General features: G+C 42.5%; 3 protein-coding genes across 4 annotated transcripts; 1 reads left to right on the top strand and 2 right to left on the bottom strand.

Moving 5' to 3' along the window:
* Window positions 1-438: 438 nt before the first annotated feature.
* On the bottom strand, window positions 439-4,917 carry dnajb1a (DnaJ heat shock protein family (Hsp40) member B1a). Its single transcript, XM_038709976.1, has 3 exons — window positions 4,313-4,917; window positions 2,980-3,560; window positions 439-2,815 (listed from the first exon to the last, which is right to left on the bottom strand). Exons 1-3 carry the CDS (start codon window positions 4,521-4,523, stop codon window positions 2,585-2,587), a joined length of 1,023 nt encoding a protein of 340 aa, XP_038565904.1. The 5' UTR covers window positions 4,524-4,917; the 3' UTR covers window positions 439-2,584.
* A 1,931-nt stretch (window positions 4,918-6,848) lies between these two features.
* Window positions 6,849-13,800, top strand: tecra (trans-2,3-enoyl-CoA reductase a). The gene is made up of 11 exons (XM_038709973.1): window positions 6,849-7,587; window positions 8,400-8,451; window positions 8,567-8,611; window positions 8,732-8,835; window positions 10,081-10,196; window positions 10,319-10,424; window positions 10,550-10,622; window positions 10,711-10,754; window positions 10,864-10,921; window positions 11,030-11,118; window positions 12,613-13,800. Exons 1-11 carry the CDS (start codon window positions 7,420-7,422, stop codon window positions 12,784-12,786), a joined length of 1,029 nt encoding a protein of 342 aa, XP_038565901.1. The 5' UTR covers window positions 6,849-7,419; the 3' UTR covers window positions 12,787-13,800.
* Window positions 13,801-13,987: 187 nt separating this feature from the next.
* samd1a (sterile alpha motif domain containing 1a) lies at window positions 13,988-22,206 on the bottom strand. Of its 2 annotated transcripts, none has more exons than XM_038709957.1 (7): window positions 21,698-22,206; window positions 18,848-19,196; window positions 17,748-17,890; window positions 17,559-17,619; window positions 16,029-16,110; window positions 15,640-15,754; window positions 13,988-15,262 (listed from the first exon to the last, which is right to left on the bottom strand). In XM_038709957.1, the coding sequence occupies exons 1-7, from the start codon at window positions 22,058-22,060 to the stop codon at window positions 15,116-15,118; spliced, it is 1,260 nt and encodes a 419-aa protein (XP_038565885.1). In that variant the 5' UTR covers window positions 22,061-22,206; the 3' UTR covers window positions 13,988-15,115. The 2 variants fall into 2 exon arrangements, with proteins under 2 accessions (XP_038565885.1, XP_038565886.1); XM_038709958.1 differs by having other exon boundaries at window positions 17,748-17,887; window positions 21,698-22,205.
* Between the last annotated feature and the right edge of the window lie 316 nt (window positions 22,207-22,522).

Genomic DNA, 22,522 nt, shown 5'->3' with positions numbered 1-22,522 from the left:
CATTATCTTTAAAAGCTTTGTTCACGTTGTATAAGTTCAGTAAATACATATGTCACCTCCCTGTTATCAGGAAACAGCGTAGCCACTTGAGAAATGTGATTTAAAATACTTTGATGATTTAAAACCTTTTTTTGAGGCGGCGGGGGCGGTCGCCACAAATTGTGGACAGCCTCTTTCAATTTGGTTTTATAACAAAAGGTGCATTTTAATATATATGTTGCTTCTAATGGATCATGTTGCATAAAATACAATTAGCTTTCAATCTCAGCTCAGTTGTATTGTTTTAGTTCTGTCCAACTCTTTCGTATTGAGGGTGTTAACGATTTACGTTTATTGATCCGTAAAGACAAACAGTGTATTAATTAAGGCCCACTATGCAGAATAGAGATCATAAATACAGTGAATGCTCCTTCATGTTTCAGATATTTGAATCAAGGGTTTGGGAAAAGGACTTTAATTACAATTATGTAACAACTAAAACATGTAGACCACATTTGTTAGCCAGTCAATGCAAATCATCACAGCATATGAAAGTTCTATTAAAATGTCCCCTCACATTACCAATTCAAAATATCTTGAATCCCAACCTGAGGAATTTCAAAACATCAAAAAGAAGAAAAAACAAATATAATGGTCTTTCCCTTAAGAAGGGAAAATGCTTGCAAGGGGAAAATGCAAATATCCTTTTTTTAAACAAAAAAAGCTACACATCACAGAGACTACATGTCTCTACATACATATTAAACCACGTTTGTGAAACTCCAGCAGGTAACAGTCACACAGACACCAAAAATACTTAAAATGTGAAAGTGAACCAACTGATTTACTAACTGCCTTCATCACTACAATCAAAAGGTGCACAGGGCTGAATGTGACATAGCTCCTAGTGGATTTTTTTCGCGTACTGGACTGTGGAACTACATTCCAGATGTATTTCCAGATATTGTACATCTTGGAGTGAATCCTGTCAGGTACGCGCTATAAGACAATAATAAATCAAACATATTCTGCAGGCCTTTAAGGTGCGGACTGCAGCAGGTTTATACCATGTTGGGCAAAAAATAGAATAAATAACTTTAGATTAGCTTTAGATTATATAAGCACTACAATACAACAATAACTTCAAGGTTTTGGTAGTTTGTCAGTCACACACACACACACACACACACACACACACACTCTTATTTGGCACAAAAAGTCTTCCCACAAAAATTTTACATAAGTAATAAGCTCCGGGTAAACAAGATGTCGTAAAAGTGAACATTTTGCTAAATGTACCATTTTAAAACACCTGGGATTTTATTTATCTTTCGATACATCTACTCAGATATCTGTAGATATTTCTCTCTTAACTGAATTTAAAATTTGTTTAATGCTACCTCACTGCGGGGAACTTCCTGGAATTACATCTCTTCCTGCTTCTTGTAGACGTCCATACACGTCACATGTAAGTCTAATTTTAGACTTGAGCACATTTTAATTATATAGTTTTAGTCCATCCAGAGATTGTGGCCCACTGTGATTATGTAGATGAAACATTGAATTGACAGAAAAAATTTTTTTAATTTAAAGTGTATTTTACGTTGATCGAAACTGACCAGCTTCATAAAGTCAATGTTGGTGGATCAGAGCAGTACATTGCTATTTCTCAGGATCCACTTGTGTTTGTAAAAGCGACAACCCAAACTATGTCCTGTTGAATAATGTAGTTATAGTAACGTTCGAGCATGTATCACTGCACCTGAGGTATTGTTAATTAGCTGTCTGCATGCTACCTTAAATCGCTCCTTAAAACAGCTGCTGTGACACCAAATCCTCACTTACTATATTACATGTTCAAGTGGTGCAATTCGACAAACATTTAAACAAGAACACTCTGCAGCCAATCCAAAAGCTGTCACTTCAACCTTGCATCATTATATATATATATACTTTCTATTATCTACTTTTACTCCTTGAAGCTGACATGGTGGCAGGCTGTTACTTAAAGTGCAAAACATGTGTCGTGCATGAAGTGCCACTTCTAGCACCAATAGGAAGCGCCACACTGGAGCGCGCCGACCACACACACCATTGTTCTACACACACAAGAGAGAGACAGCAACAGCGAGAGGTGAGGAGGTCGAGCTGCCACGGGAGCCGGGATGTAAAAGCAGGGAGAGAGGGAAAGTTATTGATTTTTGCCTTGTAGATACAGGCACAAGTGAAATTGTTAAAACTACAGCGAAAAGCAAGCAACAAGTACATAAGGTCTGTAGGGGCGGCGAGGCTGGAAATAGGGCTGTAGTGTAAAGTGTCACAGGGCATGGCGTCGACCAGCGTGGTGTGTGGGGTTGTACATAGAAAATAATAGGGGCGGCTGTTTTGCGAGCGCCGTTCAGCAGCAGTGTATTTTGGCCGAAACATATAAAATCAGCTGTTCTGTCAGTTTTCAAGTCTTCAGACAATCATCAAACTGACTAGATACTGGGTGAGATACTGGATTTGGTGTTCAGACAGTCAAATTAAACACAGCTGGAACCAAATCTGCCCTGAGCCTCAATCGTCACTGGAAATGTCGACCTAAAACTTTGAGTATTTCATGTCACAGTGGAAGGACCTGTTTGAGTGCATCTCGAGTGCTTTGGCCCAGTTTATCAGGAAATTTTACTGTGAAGTCCAAGATCATGTCCCCCCTCTTCTCAGGGCACTTGGAGAGAGGGAGCCCTTCTCCAACGATTCGCTTTTTCATTCCAGGTTTGACGACATCTCTGGAGGTCACAGTGATGGTCCGGCCGTCCAGTGTCGGGGCGCTGACTGTGCATCCACACAGTGCCTGGAGAGAGACGGGGAGAGGATGGAAAACAAGGTGATGAGACAGATACAGCCACTAATATTCGGTTAATCAGCATGTTTAGTTAAATTATTACTGGAACACGCATTTATTTTGTCGAAAAATTTGTGTCTGAGTGATATTTTGTGACATCAGTGTTTACTTACATCTCTGAGTGATATTTTTGCAGGATAAATTATATCTGAGCCCTCTCTTCTAAACACCGGGTGGGGTTTATCTTTAACTACAAACACCACATCTGCAGGAATGTTGGCGGGAGTTTCATCTCCCTCCTTGGGAAAGGTGATTTTGGTCCCCTCCTTCCAGCCGCGCTTAATGTCGACTGTTAAGATCTTGTCCTCGTTCCGCATGGTGCAGCCGTCCGGGTTCAGCCTTTTGCGGGAAATCTTCATCTTTTTGGTGCAGCCTGAGAAGACCTCCTCGAGGCTCACCTTCAGCTCGTGCACCACGGCAGGGTCCTTCTTTTTCTCCTGTGTTCTGTGATGGCCTCCCTGGTGGGATTTGAAGGACCTGTGAAACCCACCCATGCCGCCCATTCTCCCCATGCCAAACGCTCCGAAGGGGTCGTTGATGTCCATATCATCCCCGTTCTGGGGGAAGAAATGATCGAAAGGGCTGCGGCCACCGAAGAACTCGGCGAACATTGCGTGAGGGTCTCCGTGGAAGGTGTAGTTGTATGTTGAACCGCTGTGCCCGCCACCTCCACCACCAGCTGAACCCTTTAATCCTAAAGAGGAGGAAGACATAAAGCACAGAAGGACGCCAAGCTTAAATGATACCTAAGCAGGTAGGTTATGACATGTCAGTACCCACGAATGTATATATATGTGTGTTTGAGGTAATTTTGAAACCATCACCAACATAGATCTTCCACAGTTCTCTAACAACAAAACCTTAACAAAAGATTTTGTTGTTTGTTTTGACATAATGTTATCAGACTTTTTCCAACTTTCAGAACTTAACATTAACAAGCTCACCTTTGTTAATTTTACCAGTAAATTTATCAATCTCCACAAAAATCCAATGAATAATGTGATGATGAAAGTATTTATTAACTCCAAGACTAATAATGATCATAATGCTACAGTTCATAAATGTGTCTTTTTAACGCCTAAAAGTCAGATATCTGTATTTGCACCATATGAAGAATGTAGACTGTAACATTGCAGGCTAAAGGCACAAATATGTGTATTTTAAAGCCACAAGTTTCAGACTGAGAGGTCAGGCAAGAACTCGCGGTTTCCAGTAAGTTCTGCACCCATTGTGCACACACACACACACACACACACACCCCTCTTCATTGTCTGGTTACTTGTGTAGAAAGATGCCAGAAACAGCAGTGATCGATTAGTACGATGCATCAATGAGATCTTAACATAATTTGAAATGTGGGGTTTGCTGAATCACAAGTTGCACGAAAAAGTAGTTGCACAAACTACAAAACCGTATGCAGGTTGCGGGGAAGAGGAGCTTAGTTACCTTCTTCTCCAAAGCGATCATAAATGTCCTTCTTCTTGGCATCACTCAGGACATCGTAGGCTTCAGCAATCTCCTTGAATTTATCTTCTGCTCCGGGAGACTTGTTTTTGTCAGGATGATAGCGCAGGGCCTGTTTTCTGTACGCCTTTTTTATCTCATCTTCGGAGGCACCTTTGGCTATTCCGAGCACTTTGTAGTAATCTTTACCCATTACAATGACCGGTCACGTCTTCTTCCACTTCATAAAGACATTGTCAGCGTAGATGCTTCAGCTTCTGTTCAGTGCCTACAGCACACACAGCATGTCCCGTGTACGGCTAATAGTTAACGGGCTTCGCCGCCGCCGCCGCAGATGTCACTGCTGCGGACAATAGCTGGATAACGTTAGCTAACTGTCAAGGTTAGCTCACTTGCCACAGTCCGTGGACAAGTTTCTGCTCTTCACTGACACGAGGAGAAGAGATGTCACTTAATTTAAACCACGCTGCTTAAAACAACGTGTTCACGAAGGACCGTCCGTGTGTTGCCGCCGAGCTGTAAACCGTGCGAGGAAACTTCTGGAAGAAGCTGGTGCTGCTGATGTGTGTCATCACTATCGAGACGAGATGATTCACTCCGGCAACTTCCGGTTTCGCTTGAGCCGCTATCATTTTTCGATATACGCATGCGCAAGCGGTGACGCTTTTACTGCCCTTACGGCCAGGGGCTTCACTTTACATACTGTAGGCTGCAATTATCAGCTAAATGTCCTTAAAGTATCCAAAGTAAAAGTACTCATTATGCAGAAAAAAGTTCCCTGTGACTGTTATTAGTATACATTATATAATTAATTTATTATTACTCATGCATTACTATAAAAACAGGATTTACTGTTGTAGTTAAGGTGGAGCTAAGTTTGAACTATTTCGAATAGGACCCCATTTGCTGATTATTTTCTCCATTTATCAATTGATTGTTTGATTTGTAAAAATTCTGAAAATATTGAGAAATGTGTCCCAGAGCCCAAAGTGACACCTTCACAGTGTTTATTTTAGTCCAACCAATAGCCCAAAATTCTAAATGAATAAAAATAAATTAAAATTCTTCCTAAAATAATGAAAGGAACAGCAGTAAATCAGTCTTTCAATGTTTCAGCTCTACTTGTTGCTGTCAAAGAATTGTAGTGTAAAAAGTACAACAATAAAGTTCTATAAAGTGGCATAAAAAGATAAGAGTGAAGTACAGTACAAGTATCTCAAATTGTGTATGTGTGAACGTGTGTGTGTGTGTGTACGTGTGTGTGTGTGTACGTGTGTGTGTGTGTGTGTGTACTGTGTGTGTAAGTGCAGTGAGGGCGATTTGGTATTGCAGGGTGATTTCACAGGATTGCTCTGAGACCTTGCTTGGGTGGCTAAATGAATTGTTCGTGGGTGTGTTAGTTTGTGGGAAGTTGTTCACTGGTGCTCTGCAGCGCCTACCAGAGGGGACAAGTTGAAATAAGTTATGTCCAGAGTGTTTGGTGTCTGGATTTAACCAGCCTGTTACCTTACTCAGTAGGTGTACAAGTGCTGCAGAGGGTGCAGGATCAGTTATCATCTCTTTAATCAGAATTTGCAGATTCTAAAATTAGCATGTAATCAAATCAACAGCTTTCTGACACAGTTTCAAGTGTTGCTGTTGCTGTGTTCACCATCTGCAGTTCCCAGAAAGGAAAACAAATGCTCAGTTGAAATGAAATTAAGAGATTAGAATCATTATAGTAAGTAATACATTTACAAACATCACTATCTAAAGTTTCTTAGATTACATTTATCTCTTCTTTTAATGTCAAATCTTCAATTAAATTAGGAACATGGTATTTTGAAGAAGCTTCAGACAACTCAAATAACTTGTGAATGTGACACTGTATCTACAAACAGCATAAATGACTGTTCCTCTAACCACGACACTCTGAGGATAAGTGAGCCCCTGGAGTCCCATTCCTCTTGTGTCAGATCAAACTGTTACCACCTTTGAAAAAGAAGTTTGTCCAGTTTAGCATATATTTGAGATTATTTCTCTTCATTGTTGTCTTTCTGGTCATCAGAGTTTAAAATGGATTAGGTTTAGCACAGGGATTTTTCTGGTTTCACAAATGATCTTGGAATGCAAACAGTGATACTGCTGCTTGCTGCTGCTGGCTTGGTCTGCTCCTACCGGTTATAAATAGACCTTAGAATATAGATATGCAGTTGGCTATGTGTAATGATCAGTTGACCCTGTGCGACGAAAGGCATCTTTGATCTTCTCCCAGTCAGCATTTTATTTACCCTCCTCCCACCAAAAACCTCCTTGGGGTATTTTAGAAACAATGGTCATTCAGCATGCAAACCTTGAACCACACAGGCCCTGAAATAAACATTGGATTTGTTCTGGAGGTCATTCGGAGAAAGAATACCAGTCCCACAGGTGGTCTGGGGGAGGGGTGTGTGTTGGCATGTGGAGGTCTTTCATGCATGGATCAGGCTTTTAATGGGGCCCCGTCACTGTGTAACCAAGCTAGGAGCAGAGCGTGCACGAGATGTGTCTTATAGGTCTAAGGAGAGCACATTGACATTTGTCAGTGGGTCGCGCTGTATGTGGCTTCCCAAGGTTACCAAGCTGGCACAGAGCAAATCAGGCAACTTATATTTAGCCGTGCAAATGGCGCGATGTGGATTATGTCTTGGGGTTCTCAGGTTTCGTCTTAAGTGCATTTGGTTGCGTGAAGGGGGGCTGTGGATCAAGAAGAGGCTGCTATTCAGGTGAAGAGCAGGCTCACTTCATGTGCTTAGGCCAGCTCTCCTTCCACTTCTCCTCACTTTCTTTCCTCCTTCGCTTGCCTCCACTCTTTCACATACATGCGCTCCATCTGGGAGGGAAAAAAGTGTTTATGGTCTCACATATTTCCGTCCCTCTTCCACTGGAGGCGGAGGGCTATTCAGAGAGTCCAAAAGACACCAAAGACGACACACTTGAGTTGGCCTGACAGTTGTGTGGGGAGTGAGCAGGGGGTTGCTTTCCATACCAGTAGAGGACAACCAGCGTCAGTGGACATACATACACAGATTATTTCACCAGGCTACTGAGGTTTTGGCTCAAACAGGATCATGGATGTACTCGCCTTAGAGGCAAAGAATGTAAATGAAGCAGAACCTGAGAAGAAGTCTTCCGCGAGGCCAAAACCAAAACCTCCCAAAAAGGCCAAAAGGATTGTTTACTTTGAGGTGGAGATCGTCGACTTAAAGACTAAAGAGAAACTGCTGCTGCTGGACAAGGTGAGTGTCTGGATAATGGAGGGTTTCTGTTCACACTCGTGTTTTATATTGACCATAATTCTTTTAGAACACAGAAAGAAATAGAAATACTTGCAGAAATACTTGCTTTAACTGGTGCATGATGCATTCTGATCACAGACATTTAAGTCCTATGCAGAAGACACAAAGAGTGCTCGAGAACTTGTAGCATGCCATGGATTTTATGATCAATTACTACAGTTTATCACCTCCTAGTGGATTCCTTTTAAAGTTTCACGATTAAAGATGTGTCTCTTCAAAAAGTAGCATAGGCAGAGACTAGTGCGATTACTTTGCTGCGAGGTCAGGGGAAACATGTTTGTGTTAGCTCAAGAACTGGAGAGTCGTCACTGTGAGCAGACGGGTAATTTTACAGATAATCATATACTTCACAGGCGGCCTGGTCAAGTACAGCCATTATCAGTTAACGTTTCTATTGAGAGAGGGTCGCAGTTAGAAGGTGAGAAATCCCTCTTCATCTGACAGGAATACAGTGCATGCCTGTGCTGCATGGGGCCAACAGTCAGGCAGGCAGATACACATGATTAGCAGCTTGTATAAATGTGCAGCGTCGTGTCAGAAAGCGCGAGGGATCACATTGCAGATGAAAACGCCAAAATGCAAGTGTGACAGATTCCAACAGAAATGAAAACTTCTGCACTTAAAGAGAGTAATACAGATGACCTTTGCTTTTGTATTTTTAGCACTCATGTCAATGTCAAATTGGAAGTCTGAACACTAATGCTGCTCATAATAAAACTATTTTAAGTTGATTTTTTACATTTTGGTTTCAGGTGGAGCCAACTGCCACTGTTTTGGATATTAAAGCTTTGTTTCACAAATCATGTGAGTAAGTTTACAAAAGTACGAAAACATCGAAATTTCTGTTTATTCTAATCTTAATTTTTAATAAATATTCTCTCCAGCATGCCTAGAGTAATATCCCTCTCCATTTTGACAGATCCAAAGTGGTACCCAGCCAGACAGTCCCTACGTTTGGATCCAAGTGCGTTTGCTTTTTTAAAAATAAATTCTGCATTTATCCAGCTCACTTCATTCACAGGTGTTGTAATGAAGTTTTGTGATGTTGTCTGATCTGGTGATTGTGGACTGTCTTGTTTCTCAGAGGCCAAGTGTCTCAGGGATGAGGAAGTTCTGCAGACACTTCCGGTGGGAACCACAGCCAGCTTTTACTTCAGTGACCTAGGACCCCAGCTCACATGGGGAACCGTGAGTCCACATGTGCACAGACACACACTATTTAGGACCATACAGTGGTGTTGCATGTTTTAGCCATGCAGTCTTTGAATTACTGTAATCTAAATCCCAAATCATACAAGACGATATTTTTTTAGATTGATTCTCACCTTCCACATTCCTTTGGTGAGCCGTAATAAGAATCTGCTTTGAGTGTGGCAAATCAGTTTCGAGTATATTTTGATCAAGACATAATTAAATTCACATGTTGCTTGTCTTCTGGATATGATTCAGCTGTAGCTCATGAATGTAACGTTTTTCATCTGCTGTCACTATTAGGAAAAGAGGCTTGCTTTGCAAAATAGTCTGAAAATTTTACATGATTTGTACTTAATAAGCTAAAAAACACAAAACCTCTGGCATTATGTTTTAAGATTATTGCACTCTAAATGTCAACAAACACCCACTCAATAACTCTTGAATATAAATATCAACCCACAGATAGAGGTGATTTGCTGTGGTTTGTTTTTTCTCTCACCTCCTACACCGCCTGTCCTCTGTCCTAGGACATGTAATCTCACGGCCCCATTTCTCCCAAAGGTGTTTATCCCCCTGACCTCTCACTTGCCTTTCACTGCGCATCTTTGCACCCTTGCCCACCCAGTCTCTGCATTCCCTGTCTTTACCAACCCTGACACAACCCCCAGCACCCTGCCAGGCTTCAGGCTTCTGCCAGCAGAGATCACCAGTAGCTATTGGTCAGGCATACTGAGCCAGGGCTCTGCTCCAGGTGCTGATTCAGGGATCGATTTCACTGTCAGCTGTGCTGCTTCACTTGATCACATCGTTTGTGGAAAGCTGGTACTACAAGCTGTCTTAGTGTCTCATTTGCTCCATGGGCACATGTTGACTACTACTATAGTTACACTGAATGGAGGTCAGTGCATGGGAGAAGTAGATGAACTGTTTTTGATTTAAGATTGGCTTTGACAAGTGGGTTGTTTGAGAAGCCAGAACCATACTGGTGTCAGTTGCATGTTCTCCCTGCTGACGGGACAGGGAGAAACTATTTTTGTTTCACTGGTTAGGCTGTTTTCTATTAGAGAAATCCACTGATAATTGTAATGCTGTTCATGGATTCATTAATGACTGCTGTGTGGGGCTTTTTGGCGTTTTTGTACATTTTTTTTTGCACTTCTCATGCATCTGGCTGCAAATCAAGAAAAACTCAATTTAAAGCATTTAAATTTTGTCTTTTCTTTTCTTTGCTCAATTCAGGTGTTCCTGACAGAGTGCGCTGGCCCACTGATCATCTACTTGATGTTCTACTTCCGCCTTCCTTTCATATATTCTCCGAAATATGACTTCACCACCAGCAAGCACTGGGTTGTACAGTGAGTGTCAGCTTATGTTTTCAGGGATCTTTGGGGATGTTGCTGCTGTGTATCACACAATCCAAGGCTTTCCACAGATACCCCCTAAACGTGTGTGTGTGTGTGTGTGTGTCCTGTTGCAGCTTGGCCTGCATATGCCACTCCTTCCACTACATCAAGAGGATTCTGGAGACACTGTTTGTCCATCGTATCTCCCACGGGACCATGCCTCTCAGAAACATATTTAAGGTGAGTGAGCTGCATTGCCCTTTGAATGTGATATACAGTGTATAATTATTGTGCTGTGTTCTTATTCTGTATGTGAGGCGCTATCTTGACAGTTTGATTTATTATAGTCCCTCTTTCTATTCCAGAACTGTGGCTATTACTGGTGCTCTGCAGCTTGGATGGCGTACTACATCAACCACCCTCTCTACACCACACCCTGTAAGTGCAGACCACTGCAATTCTCACTTTAACTCATCAGTGGAAGTTGACTAGCATTTTAATAAATTTTTCTGTGACACATTGACAGATTACGGGCAGCAGCAGGTGAATACAGGACTTTACATTTTCTTGGTAAGTTTGAGATCTGTCTAAGTTGTATATTTGTGGCTCAGTAAAGGCATCTTTCAGATATTAAACCCTATCCCAAGATGATCATCTTTGGTTGTCTAAATTCCCACAGTTCTGTCAAATAGGGAATTTTTCCATCCATATTGCTCTTCGTAACCTCAAACTAGCAGGTGAGTTTTTTCCAACATTTTTACATCAGTGGTATTCTATTTTATTTAAAAAGCAGCCAAGAGTACATGGCAATACAATATTTTATTTTTGTTTAACCATCATCTCAGGTTCAAAAAACAAGAAGATTCCTTACCCTACGAGAAATCCCTTCACATGGATTTTTTGGCTGGTCTCTTGTCCAAACTACACATATGAGGTAAGCAGATAGGTGTTCCTATGAAAGAAAATAAAGGTGACATAGCTTCACAGTCAGCTATACTGATGGTCTGTGTATTAGTTTACAGGTGCTCAAACGCTGAAACAGGCTTTTCATTATCATAATAATCATTCCTCTTGTTAATACTGGCCATTATGAGATTCATTATTAATGTGCTTCCATTGTAAGTGATGTGGGAGAAAATCCTCCTCATTCTATACAAATAGGTATTCTGAAATGTATATGAAGTTAATGTGAGGCTTCAGGAGTGTTTTTAGTATAAAATGATCTCTTTTTGTTACTATCCCAACAAGGAAACACTGTCTGAAAAACACACAAAAAATATGAAAAGACTATAACTTTGGAAGATATCCTTTTGATTTGTCTAACTCAGACTGCTGAAGCCTCCCAATAGCCTTTGGAATAAATTTTTGCACAGAGCGAGGTGAATCACTTATTTTGGAATTGTATTAGGATCTTTCACTGGCCAGTATGAAAAGGAGACTTGCTAAACCTCAATTTCAATGTTCATATGGGCTCCACATTTCAACACTGAAGGCAAGGGGGTGTGTGTGTGTGTGTGTGTGTGTGTGTGTGTGTGTGTGCGCGCGCAACCCTGTAGCAATAGTACACATAGCCTGTATTTCATCCTTGCAATAAGATGCACTATTGCTGCCATCTACTGGTTGTGTACCATAAATCTCAATGCCCACTTATGCCCCTGTATGTCAAACCAAACTCTGGGAATTTTGGCATCATATTTCAAATTCAATTTAATTCAAACACCATGTCAGCAAATTGATACAATCCTGTTTTTTTCAACATTACAAAAATTTAGGCCATTATTATAGGATTTAGAACGTAGGCTATCATTTATGCCTTCAGTTTTTCCCATCTCGACTTCTGCGGTGGCCTTTTCACTTGCCTTAGTCAAACTGCCCTGGCATGTCTTCAGCTTGTACAAATTGCAGCAGCCAGACTATTAACTAGGACTTGTGGAAGATCACACATCACTCCTATTTTAGTCTTGCTGCGTTGGCTGCCAGTGAAGTTCACGATTGATTTAAAGATTCATCTAATCACTTATAAGACACTAAATGACTTAGCTCTTGCATACATTTCTGAGCTACTAAGCCTTTACACCACCGAGTGGCCAATTAGGTCATCAGAGCAAAACCTGTTGGCCACACCGCAAAGCTGAGTCTGTTGACTGTTTCAAACCAACATTTGAAAACCCACAAGTTGGCTTTTCTCTAATTCCAAGGGTGTACTCTGGTTGGTGCCTGGTTGCTGCATGCTTTCTGTGGTTGTATGTGTGTTGCGTTTATTGAATGTTTTTCTGTGGTTTGCACTTCAGTGTTTGTGCTTGATGTTGATGTAAATCACTTTGTAACCTATGTTAAAAATGTGCTATATAACTAAAGTTTTACTTACAGTGTGCGTGTGTGCGTGTGTGCGTGTGTGTGTGTGTGTGCGCAATCGTCTTGCTCACAGCTGGGCTCCTGGATGGGCTTCACAGTGATGACCCAGTGTGTTCCTGTGGCTTTCTTCACTCTTGTGGCCTTCATCCAGATGACTGTCTGGGCTAAAGGAAAACACCGCGGCTACTTAAAGGAGTTCAGAGATTATCCGACCCTGCGCTCCTCCATACTCCCCTTCATCCTGTAGAAGCTTGGCAGAGGAAACAGCAGTTGCGACACAGATCCACCTCATTACTGATGGAGATCCTCCTGAAGCAGCTTCTCCATCCACTGGATGTCAGAAAGTGTATGCTGAGGTTAATATTCCAGATGGATTTTGGTCATATGGACTCCGTGTGACATTTTCTTACATGTCACTCCATAATGAGGAGTGGCGGTTACAGTTAGTGTTGGACTGGTGAATACAGGACTATTTTAGGCAACAACAAAATACGCCTTCAGAGTTAAATGCAGCAAAGTCTTAATTTAATGTTGTATGTGATCTTGAAGAAGCAAGAGGATGAAACATTGTTTTGCGACTTTGGTAAGTTGTTACATGTTTGATTGAGAGTGCTGTTTGATTTTTAACAAATCACATTATGTTCATAGCTTTGGCAAGTGAAGTTTCCCACAGAGCTGGGAAACCAAGAGGCTAATCTGCATTGTCAAACTAGTGTGCAGCCTGGAGCTGACAAGTGTGTGGCCTCATGCAGTATTCTACTAATCAGACTGATCCAAATGACCTTTACACTATGGTAGAGTTAGTGCTATCTGGATTAGAAATTGTATGCTGTTTTCCCGCCATGGGTGAGGGAAAATCTTTTCGTTTTGTCTGTACATGGGTCTAGTGTATTTCTGGTGTAGGAAAAATAATCGATAGAAAAACACTGCTAACAGCATGCACAGACACATCCTAAAAAAAATGTACTTCTTGCTTACACATGATGATGATATAGTGCAAAGTGTTCAATTGAAGCGAAAGCAAAAAGACCAAGTTTCAGTCATCAAACCTCGTCAGTGTATTATGTATCTACTATAAACTTTCTGTGCATTGTCAGCGTTGTGCAGATATTTTCCCACGCTATTCTTTTGTACTAATCTGAAGAGTCGTGCAGATACACGGACTGAAACTCATGGTGGACAAGGAATATTCCATTTTCACCAAATGTGCATCGCTGCATCCACTGAACCTTCAGATTAAACGAGGAACTGATTTTATTTTTTAAATGTCCTGCTGTAATTTTTGTTACAGTGTTGAGCAGGGATTTTATCTGAAGTGGAAAGTTTGTTTACAATATTTGATATTTGACTTGTCCTCACACCCTTGCAGGGGGATGCTGACCCATTCAAACAATTGTTTTCAGGCAAATGATTGATAAAACCAGTGTAATGAACTATCACAAAAGAAGTGGCTGAACAAAGAAACACAATCTTTATTTGGGACTCTGGAATAAGAGTTAATGTTACAGATAAAAGGGGGGGAGGATATACATTTGAGACGTAGACTACATCATATGGAATGTCACAATTCAAGAGGCTGACTTAGACACTGGACACATTATAAACGGATGATAACACAAAATATTGCATTTGATCAAGAGATCTGCTCTGTAAACAGGCACTGAGCAGCTGTATTAGATTTAAAACAATATAATATATTTAGTATTACAATAACATTTCTCCACATTTATTACTTTATCCTTATGTATGAAATCTAATTCCATTAGGCTGCAAATTTCCTGGTCACATCTATCTGCAATTGTTCCCCAAAATGCAACTGTATTAAGTTGGACCACAGTCAGATCTAAATTTAAAAAAAACAATATTTGCCTTGCAAGCAGGTAGTAGGCTGTCATTATTGGTTACAGAGACACTGAAGCCATAATCCATCAGCAGCAGCTATTGGTGGCATGACAAGTCAGGAATCAGACTCTGGTGACATTTGATGCAGATATGTAGACTTCCCCAGCACTTCCATGACATTTAATTCAACTCATCATACTGTGTTTAGCCACGTGTCTCACTAATGGTTTCTGGACTAACAGAAGGTACTGTAATAGATACAGCAAGGATGCAGGGAGACATTTTACAGCCACAGTGAGCTAACATTTTCTTGTGGACCCAAAACACTTTGCTCACAGCACTATGACACATAGGTGGTCCACTTCGTGCATCGCTCCATCCCCTTCAATGGCTGCATTACCTATCTTTTACTCTTGCAGAAAGGTCATTACTCCCACACTTTAAAATGTACTCTGAACGTAGCAGTCTGTTCCCTTGACAATGCAAGCGAAGGGCCACATGGGTGAAATGAAAACCATTTGAAAACCAACGACCATAATGAGAGGTAGGATGACTGTCTTTCAGTTTCTGGTCATTCTCACAGTGAAAGAATTCCACCGCAGCCTCCCCCCACCCCCACTCACCCTTAACATATTCTGTATATGAAGGTGGGTGGCAGAATCCAGGAGGGAGAGGGCACTGCATGCATGTTTGGGTCAATGCAGCATTGTCTGTCTGTCATGTGAATCGCCACTTCAGAGGTCTTCGTATTCCAGGAAGTGGGTCCTCTGCAGCACCTTTACGTGGCGCTCGTAGATTTTGAGGGCCGGGCCCAGTCGAATAGACAAACCAGTCAACACGTCACTGCGCTGCATAAGGAGAAGGGACTTCCCATCAATTTCCTGTTGAGGAGAGAGAAGATATTTTGCTCAGTTAGTGTCACTCATAAATCTCTGAAGGGATGTTCTGAATGCCTTATATCTTTTAATGTAACTAATGTTATGTAATTTCTAAATGGCCACCAGATCACACTGTGTAGTAACTTTGTATTTCAAGAGAGAAGTTTGGGATTTTTCCTAGTCACCTCAAGACAGCCAGTTTTCTTTTCTGGAAGCTTTTAACCACGCAGCTTCATGTACACAAATTAATTGATACTGGTCACACTATGCACTATTTTGGACCGTGCAACACACTTTATATTAACTCTCTTCAAATGCACTGTGTGGTTTTCAGTGTACATGTAGCGCCCTCTGTGGCAGTTTTGTGGTGGTGCACTGACCTGTGTACGAAACGCCGCAGCCTGCTCTGGAAAGCCTGCAGCTGAGAAGTAGCTGGCCACGTCCGCCACAGTCCACTGCAACAAGTTCTGGCTCATCTTCTCCTTCTTCACAGAGCTGGAGGAAGATCAGGTGAAAAAGAGTCAGAGACATAGACCCCCTCTTCTTCAGCAGGTAATGTCTCACTTTGTTGTTGTCTTTTCAAGCCTCTAAGTGACCGTTTGTGCGGTTAGTTGTTATTTAAAACATGAGTTTGTGCCTCAGAAACATGTGGATTACATACAAGTCAAGAGCAGTGTATTCAAACATTGTGAGAGGGGCATCATCTTAGGAATCTGAAAATGCATTTCTAGTGGAGAATATAATGACGATTTAATAACAGGATACTCACATTTCATCATCTTTACCACCATTCAGAAGACTATCTTCAGCTGCAGTGAAGGAGGATATATCTATCTTATTCTTCAATGTACCTGTGAACAATGGAAATAAAATTATTACAAATGTTCTACAAATCTTTCTACAATGAAACATTGATTTAATAGATATCATGACATGCTCTGAGAGAAATCTTGACTGGATGTTGTCTGCAACAATTTCTTCACCGATCATTAAAACACATTGCAGAGTTGATTTCACTGGTTTCTATTAAAGCAACTGTTTGACTAAATGTAAGAGAAACACCTCAGTATTCTTCCTTGTCCTAAAAAGCAAGAACACAACACTGCCAAAAACATCAACATTTTCTTGGAATCAAAATAATCTGCGCTTGTTAATTTCACATCAAAAGCCATCATGCCTCTTATTTCTTGCCATATCAACATGAAATATGCAACGAACGGCTAACAGAATGTCTACTTTTTGGCCTCAAATAATTTATGACTGAAAACTGAACTGAGATATTCCAACTGTGGTATTATGCATGAAATGGGCAATTAAAGTGGAGCTCAGTTCATGACTCATGACTATGGGAGCAAAGAGAAGAGTTCATATGAGAACCATGGCTCAAACTTTTTCCAATTCTGCATTGATGTGCAAAATTAAATATCAATAAAAGTGTAGTTAACAATACATTTTCTGGAGGTCTAAATGTGCAGCTTCATATCCTTGACATTCAGTTGTATGAAGCTGAACAAAGCACCAGAGCTGTGATGAAATGAAAGTGATGCTTTTTCCATGGTAGTTGTATGCCACACTGAGCTCTCTGCTGTCACGGTACAGTATGTTTTTCCATTAGAGTTTGTTCATGGTTCAGTACAGTGAGGGCACAGTAAACGAGTGTTGATACAGCACCCTTATTATACAGTACCAGGCCACTTTCACAGGATGCTGGCAGGAATGTCTTCATGCATGTGACACATGACAGGGACAAAGCCCCCCTTTAAAGATGGGCACTGCCCCTTTTATCCAAACTATATCCAGGCCCAGCACGACTACAGTATACAGTGGCATGGTAGTTGTGGTAAAAACATTTTAGTATAATTTATTTTTGTAATGCCACATTAGTTATTTGCTTGGAGGTCTTTTGGCAATGTCTCACGAAGGAGGGAAAATCTACAATCACTTCTCTTGCATTAAAAAGTTTCAACAAAGAAACAAACTCACAAAAAAAACAAATTATGGTCAAGCTAGAGAAACCTCAACCAGGAAATAAACCCTGTGACTCTGAAGTGGTGGAAGGGAACATTACCCCAACTAAATTTTCATCAAGAAAATCAAAAACAGAAAACAATGTTGTCTTGCTTGCAAAGACATGCATATCATAAAATATGAACAAGACCTTGTTAACATGTATGTGTCTTTTTAGTAACTATTATCCAAAATGAGAGAGTAGTCTAGTGATGCATTAATTTTCTGCAAAACAGGTGCAGGCTACGCAGCAGCTTTAAATACAAAAATTATGAAACACTGTGTTACTCACAGTTGTCAGATGGCAAAGACAGTGTCTGTGGTCTTCCATCAGATACATTCTTGGTCTCATCCTGTTGGCCAAACAAAACAGCACAAAACAACTGAAACATGAAAATGTCAGGTGTGAGTCAGAGACATCAAAGTAGTATGAGACATATAGATGGTGGTGTTTGACATGAAATGATTACATGCCAATTACCAGCCCTGCTGCATAGTCTGGTACCAACTGGTCAAACGAAAGGCCATTATCCTGCGCCTTGGCTCCATCTTCTTTCTTCACGTTATTCTTTAAAGCACCGGGGCTGGTAGTTGCAGAGTGGATTGCTGACTTTGTGGCTGCTGCTAACACAGAGTGAACCATTTACATTACATGCTGATTTGATCCATACTGTCACACCTGACATTATACTCAAACCAAATTGAAACCAATGCAGCTGAAAGTTATTTAGTTAATAACTGGTACAAACAAGATGGATGGATGACAGGAAGACCTCGCTAAACCTGTGTCTGTAACTGTGTCTAGCTTACATTAAAGAGGTGGTATTATGCTTTTTGGCTTTTTCCCTCTCCTTTATTGAGTTATATACCTTTTTTGTGCATGTAATAGGTTTGCAAAGTGAAAAAGCCCAAAGTCCAGCCCAAAGGGAGTTCCTATCTCCCAGAGAAAACTCTGCTCTGAACTGCTTGAAAACAGTTTGTAGTCCACCCCTTTCCCTTTCATCCCTGTGACATCACAGGGATGAACGCTAAATGCGCCTCACATAATGCTGGCCACGCTGCTACTCCGACACGCCCTCAAAAACACCAGTGGAGAAACACTGAGCTGCAGCACACACCTACTCTCCCTTCCAAACACTAGCTACCCTCCAGTCAATGGACATAAAGTTGTTACTGTGATGTTGCAAAGCTGTTTACCGGCTTCTCACTGACCCACCCTTCTCTTGCTTCTGGTTGGCTAGTAGTCCTTAACTAGGAACTGGCATGTGCAACTCCCACCAAAGATCATTTAGAGACAAGATGTATCACTCCATAGCTAAAACGAAGCCTTCAACACAGAAATTAAACCATGTAAACCTGTTCTGGTACAACCTCTAAATAGGATTTTGAACTTGAAAATGAGCATAATACCACCACTTTAACTAAGGCATTTCTGCTGTCAGCAACCATGTCACCTATCCAGCTCCAATTCCTATTTAACTTCCAATGCAAAACCAAGAATAAAGCTTGCACATGAAACAATATTCGAGTGCCCCATAATGCCGGCTGTGCATATTAGACTGTGTCTAGCAGCGTGAATACCTTTGTCTCTCTGCATTCCTGGGTGCTGGCGCTCTGCTGGGCAGACAGCAGAATGATAGGCCCAGTCATTGTGTGCGAGGGCCCTAGGGCTGGAGGGGGGCAAGGAGCTGGGCCTCTCACCAGCCTTCTGGAAAGAGACACAGTCCAGACCCGAGCCAGGGCCACAGCCGGGGCCAGGCCGAGTGCCAGAGGGAGAGCAGGGTGCAGAGACAGCTCGCACAGAGGCACAGTGCGCGGCCCCATCTTCATATGTGCGCCCAGGAGACGGCCTGTCCTGCCCATCCCTGCTCTCATCAGCCCCCTCTTCATCTGGATTACTGTCCGTGTCCATTGCCATAGAGGTGTCAGCCTGCAAAACACAAGCATCACATAGTGCATGCTGTACATTTAAAATCTATGGTGGGTGTAAGATTAAACATACATCAAGTATGCACTCATCTTTGCCTAGATCAATGGGGACAAAAAGCTTGAGTGGATAAGAAACATTTAATTCAGTGGAAGAAAGGCCACTATCAACAATTAAGTTCATTATTTTGACAACAATTTAAAAAGCTGGTAAACCCTGCAAGATTACAAGGGATTGCTTTCATGATTGAGTAGCCGACTAATTGTATGCTGAGCATGTCACATGAAAACACGCTCATAGAGATGTCGCAATTTGACCGCTGTGGTGGTAAATTATTGCCTTTGGATGCCTTCGTCCCATTCCGCGGCGCAGTGCTCACTCCGCAGACAGACTGTGAGCCCTTCCACCACAAACGTGTTTCCGCGCTGTTAAACACTTGAATCCAGTGTTATCTGATTGCATAAATAGTTTTAACATACGCACTCATTGGTTTTTGTCGACGGCGCCTTGAGTAAAACATTTGATCGTGTGCGACTGCGTGTCCAAGACCCAGCAGTCGAGCACAAGAGCGCACTAAAGCCCGCCCCGCTCCTGTGAAGAGAGCCGCTTGTATGGTATTCACCCATCGCACTGCATTTCACATAACTTTCACCGAGACACGGTCACAAAAACATCCCCGAGGGTCTCAATCCAGCATGATTTTCATCTCGGCTCACATAAAACAGCCGATGTGCTCGGTGCGTGCCGGTCTTTAGAGGCCTTATTGATTGATAACTCCAACACACGGGAGCATAGAAAGGGCCGGTGGGAGGCGTTTTTGGTTATTCCTCAAATTTCCTTCAAAGTGCGCATGGAGTTGGGAGCCGCGGTAAAGACCTCGCCATTGTGTCTGAGGTATTTAACGGAGCGCGTCCCGGGGCCGAGACACGGCAAAGCAGACCAGAGATAAAAGAAAAACGAGCTTTAACTCGACGGACAGATCAACGCAGCAGCCCGATCAGAGCGAGCACCAGCCGCCTCGATCACCAGCCTACTTTGACTTTGCACCGGGTCAACGATGTACAGTAGAAGCGAGCGAACAGAAAGAGTAACGCAAATGACTCCGTTACCGGACACGTCACTGTCTCCATTTGACACCCGTATTCAGGTAAAACCTGGAAAACAAGCACCGGGAAGCGTTACGTTCAAAGTCACCAAACGTATTCGTTTTTGTAGCAACACACACGCCTTTCAGAGTCAATTTGATCTCAGCTTAACCCAAATCGGATAGGCGTCCGCCAGCTAGCGGCGGACGAACAGTTTGCTGTCGCTTTACGTTAGTTCAGGTCTCACAGTGTTACCGGCTCCTACATATGTCCTTAAAGTGCAGAGATGTGGCTCGTCTATAATACTGTCAACAAATAGTTACCAGACACAGATAAGTGATGCCATTGCTGTACAGGACGAGAGAGGCCATAACAGCAGCCGACACCGGGCTTGGCAGCGTGTCCGACAATGGATCTAGGGGTTCGACTTTATGCACTGCGTCGGCAATCGTCCATCACACGAAAAATAGGCGCAGTTTGCATACATTAACTGAATATATCTTTATTATGAGTACTTTGGCACCGATAATTTTCGATTAGGCTGCTGTTATACGGGACAAAACATAGTGATGGGCATAGCTTAAAGTGCAGACGGAAAGGGAGAAATCTCGTCATGGGCAGACAAAACATGCGGTCTGGACGTGGCTCTAGCGACATTTGTTTTTTTGCCTGAGACGGTTGTCCTCGTTTTTCTAAGAAAGAAACAATCAACAACCCAACAATGTCCCAACGTCTCCCATCAGGCTCCTACATCCGCGGTGTTTCAGACTTTTTTTCCCCTTCACCCACTCCCACATTTAAAAGTCAGTGATAATGAAAGCGTGAATTTCCAGCCCCGGCTTTTCAAAATAAAAACCTCACTGTCGAGCGCGTATTTTAACGCTATTATTTTGAAAGCAAATTTGTTCAACTTCCTGGCTACGTCTACGCACTCTTGCTAGCTTGGCAGAGCCCCCCCTCCCCTTCGCTCAACGCCGAGTTTGGGGCTTGAAAAGCGCTTTCTGCTGCTGATAATGGTGGCTCGGGTTGTGGCGGACGGACAGGACGGTGCAACTTTTCCTGTCTTTTGTTTGTGCGTCTACACCGCCCGGTTAAAGTGCTTTTAAACCGGCGCCGTGTAAAATTTGCCATACTCTGACAACACGCGCACCTTCGGCTGTTTTTTTTTTCTCGTCTCCACCTCTGTAGCGCTCGAGCGAGGTCCAACCGCCGCTCCCCGTCTGCGGCAGTTTTGGGTGCACTTGCAAAATCACTCCCCTCACCACTCCCCATGTACACACCAAAATACGTGTTTTTGCGCAAACCACACACTATCCCCGTGCCTTTGCTTTTATCTCCACCTGTTAATTTGGTAAGATGTGATATGACAATGAGATGTGAGCTCGTTAAACGTGCCTCCTCGCATCACCCCCAACATACCTCCAAATCCTCCTCGTCCTGGTCAACAGGACCGAAAGCGCTGTCCCCGTTGCTCAAGTCAGAATGACTGGCTTCTTCCACCGCGCTCCTTCTCGCAGCCGTCGTTAACGTTACATCGTCTTTTTTTCTGCTTCTCCGCTGAACCTTTGCGGCGTTTCGGTATGAAATAGAGCCCTTGTAGTTAACTTTCAGCACGGTTTGTTCCTGAATCAGTTTGTCCAGTTCTGCGCAGGTTCGGTCGGGCTCGGACCCGTGTCGCCTCCGGACCATTCGACAAATCCTCTCCAAGTCCGGCCGGGCTTTTCGCGACCGCAGCGAGTCGATAGTGTCCAGGATCCACTCGCGGTACTTGGATTCAGACATCTTTTTTTTGCTCGGTTGCTTCGCTTTCTTTTGCCTTTTTTTCTCACCTTAGTGCGTCAACCTTGTACGTTACACACACGGTGTTTTTCGTGAGCCGCGGTCCGAGCCCAACTGAGAAGCGGAAACCTCGATGTACGCCTCCTGCGTTTGCGTGTGCGCTTAAGGTGGACCGACAGAGTTGCAGCGAAAAGTTTCACTCGAGAGGGGTTTTAAGGTGGAATTTGCAGTCCTGGACGGGAACGTGCGCGCGCACTCGTGCCCATGTACGATGGGTGAAAAAGGTGGCCTTCTATTTCAAGAGCTAGAAAGTGTGATACCAACAACTATTAAGGTTCAGCCTTTGATGAAGTAAATGACACATCACATGTGGTCCGTTCACTTTCACTTAGCTTCATAAGCTCAAACAAGCATATCTGGGAAATGTGGGCTCCCTGAGGTGCCCTTTAAGATCAAACTATGAAA

This window comes from Micropterus salmoides, unplaced genomic scaffold (genome assembly GCF_014851395.1).
Source record: "Micropterus salmoides isolate LMB-PRFRI ecotype aquatic unplaced genomic scaffold, ASM1485139v1 Ms_hic_scaffold_10, whole genome shotgun sequence".
In the NCBI taxonomy this organism is placed as follows: Eukaryota; Metazoa; Chordata; class Actinopteri; order Centrarchiformes; family Centrarchidae; genus Micropterus; species Micropterus salmoides.
Note: the sequence above shows the minus strand (reverse complement) of the source record. Positions and strands in the feature narration are given on the sequence as shown.

Bases quoted from the DNA above. Each gene is read 5' to 3' on its own strand.
- tecra (XM_038709973.1), top strand. From the start codon at position 7,420: ATGGATGTACTCGCCTTAGAGGCAAAGAATGTAAATGAAGCAGAACCT. The intron at 8,836-10,080 runs GTGAGTCCACAT...TGCTCAATTCAG, and splicing joins CCCAGCTCACATGGGGAACC to GTGTTCCTGACAGAGTGCGC. The intron at 11,119-12,612 runs GTAAGCAGATAG...TCTTGCTCACAG, and splicing joins GTCCAAACTACACATATGAG to CTGGGCTCCTGGATGGGCTT.
- samd1a (XM_038709957.1), bottom strand. From the start codon at position 22,060: ATGTCTGAATCCAAGTACCGCGAGTGGATCCTGGACACTATCGACTCG. The intron at 17,620-17,747 runs GTAATTGGCATG...TTTGGCCAACAG, and splicing joins CAGACTATGCAGCAGGGCTG to GATGAGACCAAGAATGTATC. The intron at 16,111-17,558 runs GTGAGTAACACA...CATTGTTCACAG, and splicing joins GTCTTTGCCATCTGACAACT to GTACATTGAAGAATAAGATA.
- dnajb1a (XM_038709976.1), bottom strand. From the start codon at position 4,523: ATGGGTAAAGATTACTACAAAGTGCTCGGAATAGCCAAAGGTGCCTCC. The intron at 3,561-4,312 runs GTAACTAAGCTC...CCTCCTCTTTAG, and splicing joins TGATCGCTTTGGAGAAGAAG to GATTAAAGGGTTCAGCTGGT. The intron at 2,816-2,979 runs GTAAGTAAACAC...GTCTCTCTCCAG, and splicing joins CAAAAATATCACTCAGAGAT to GCACTGTGTGGATGCACAGT.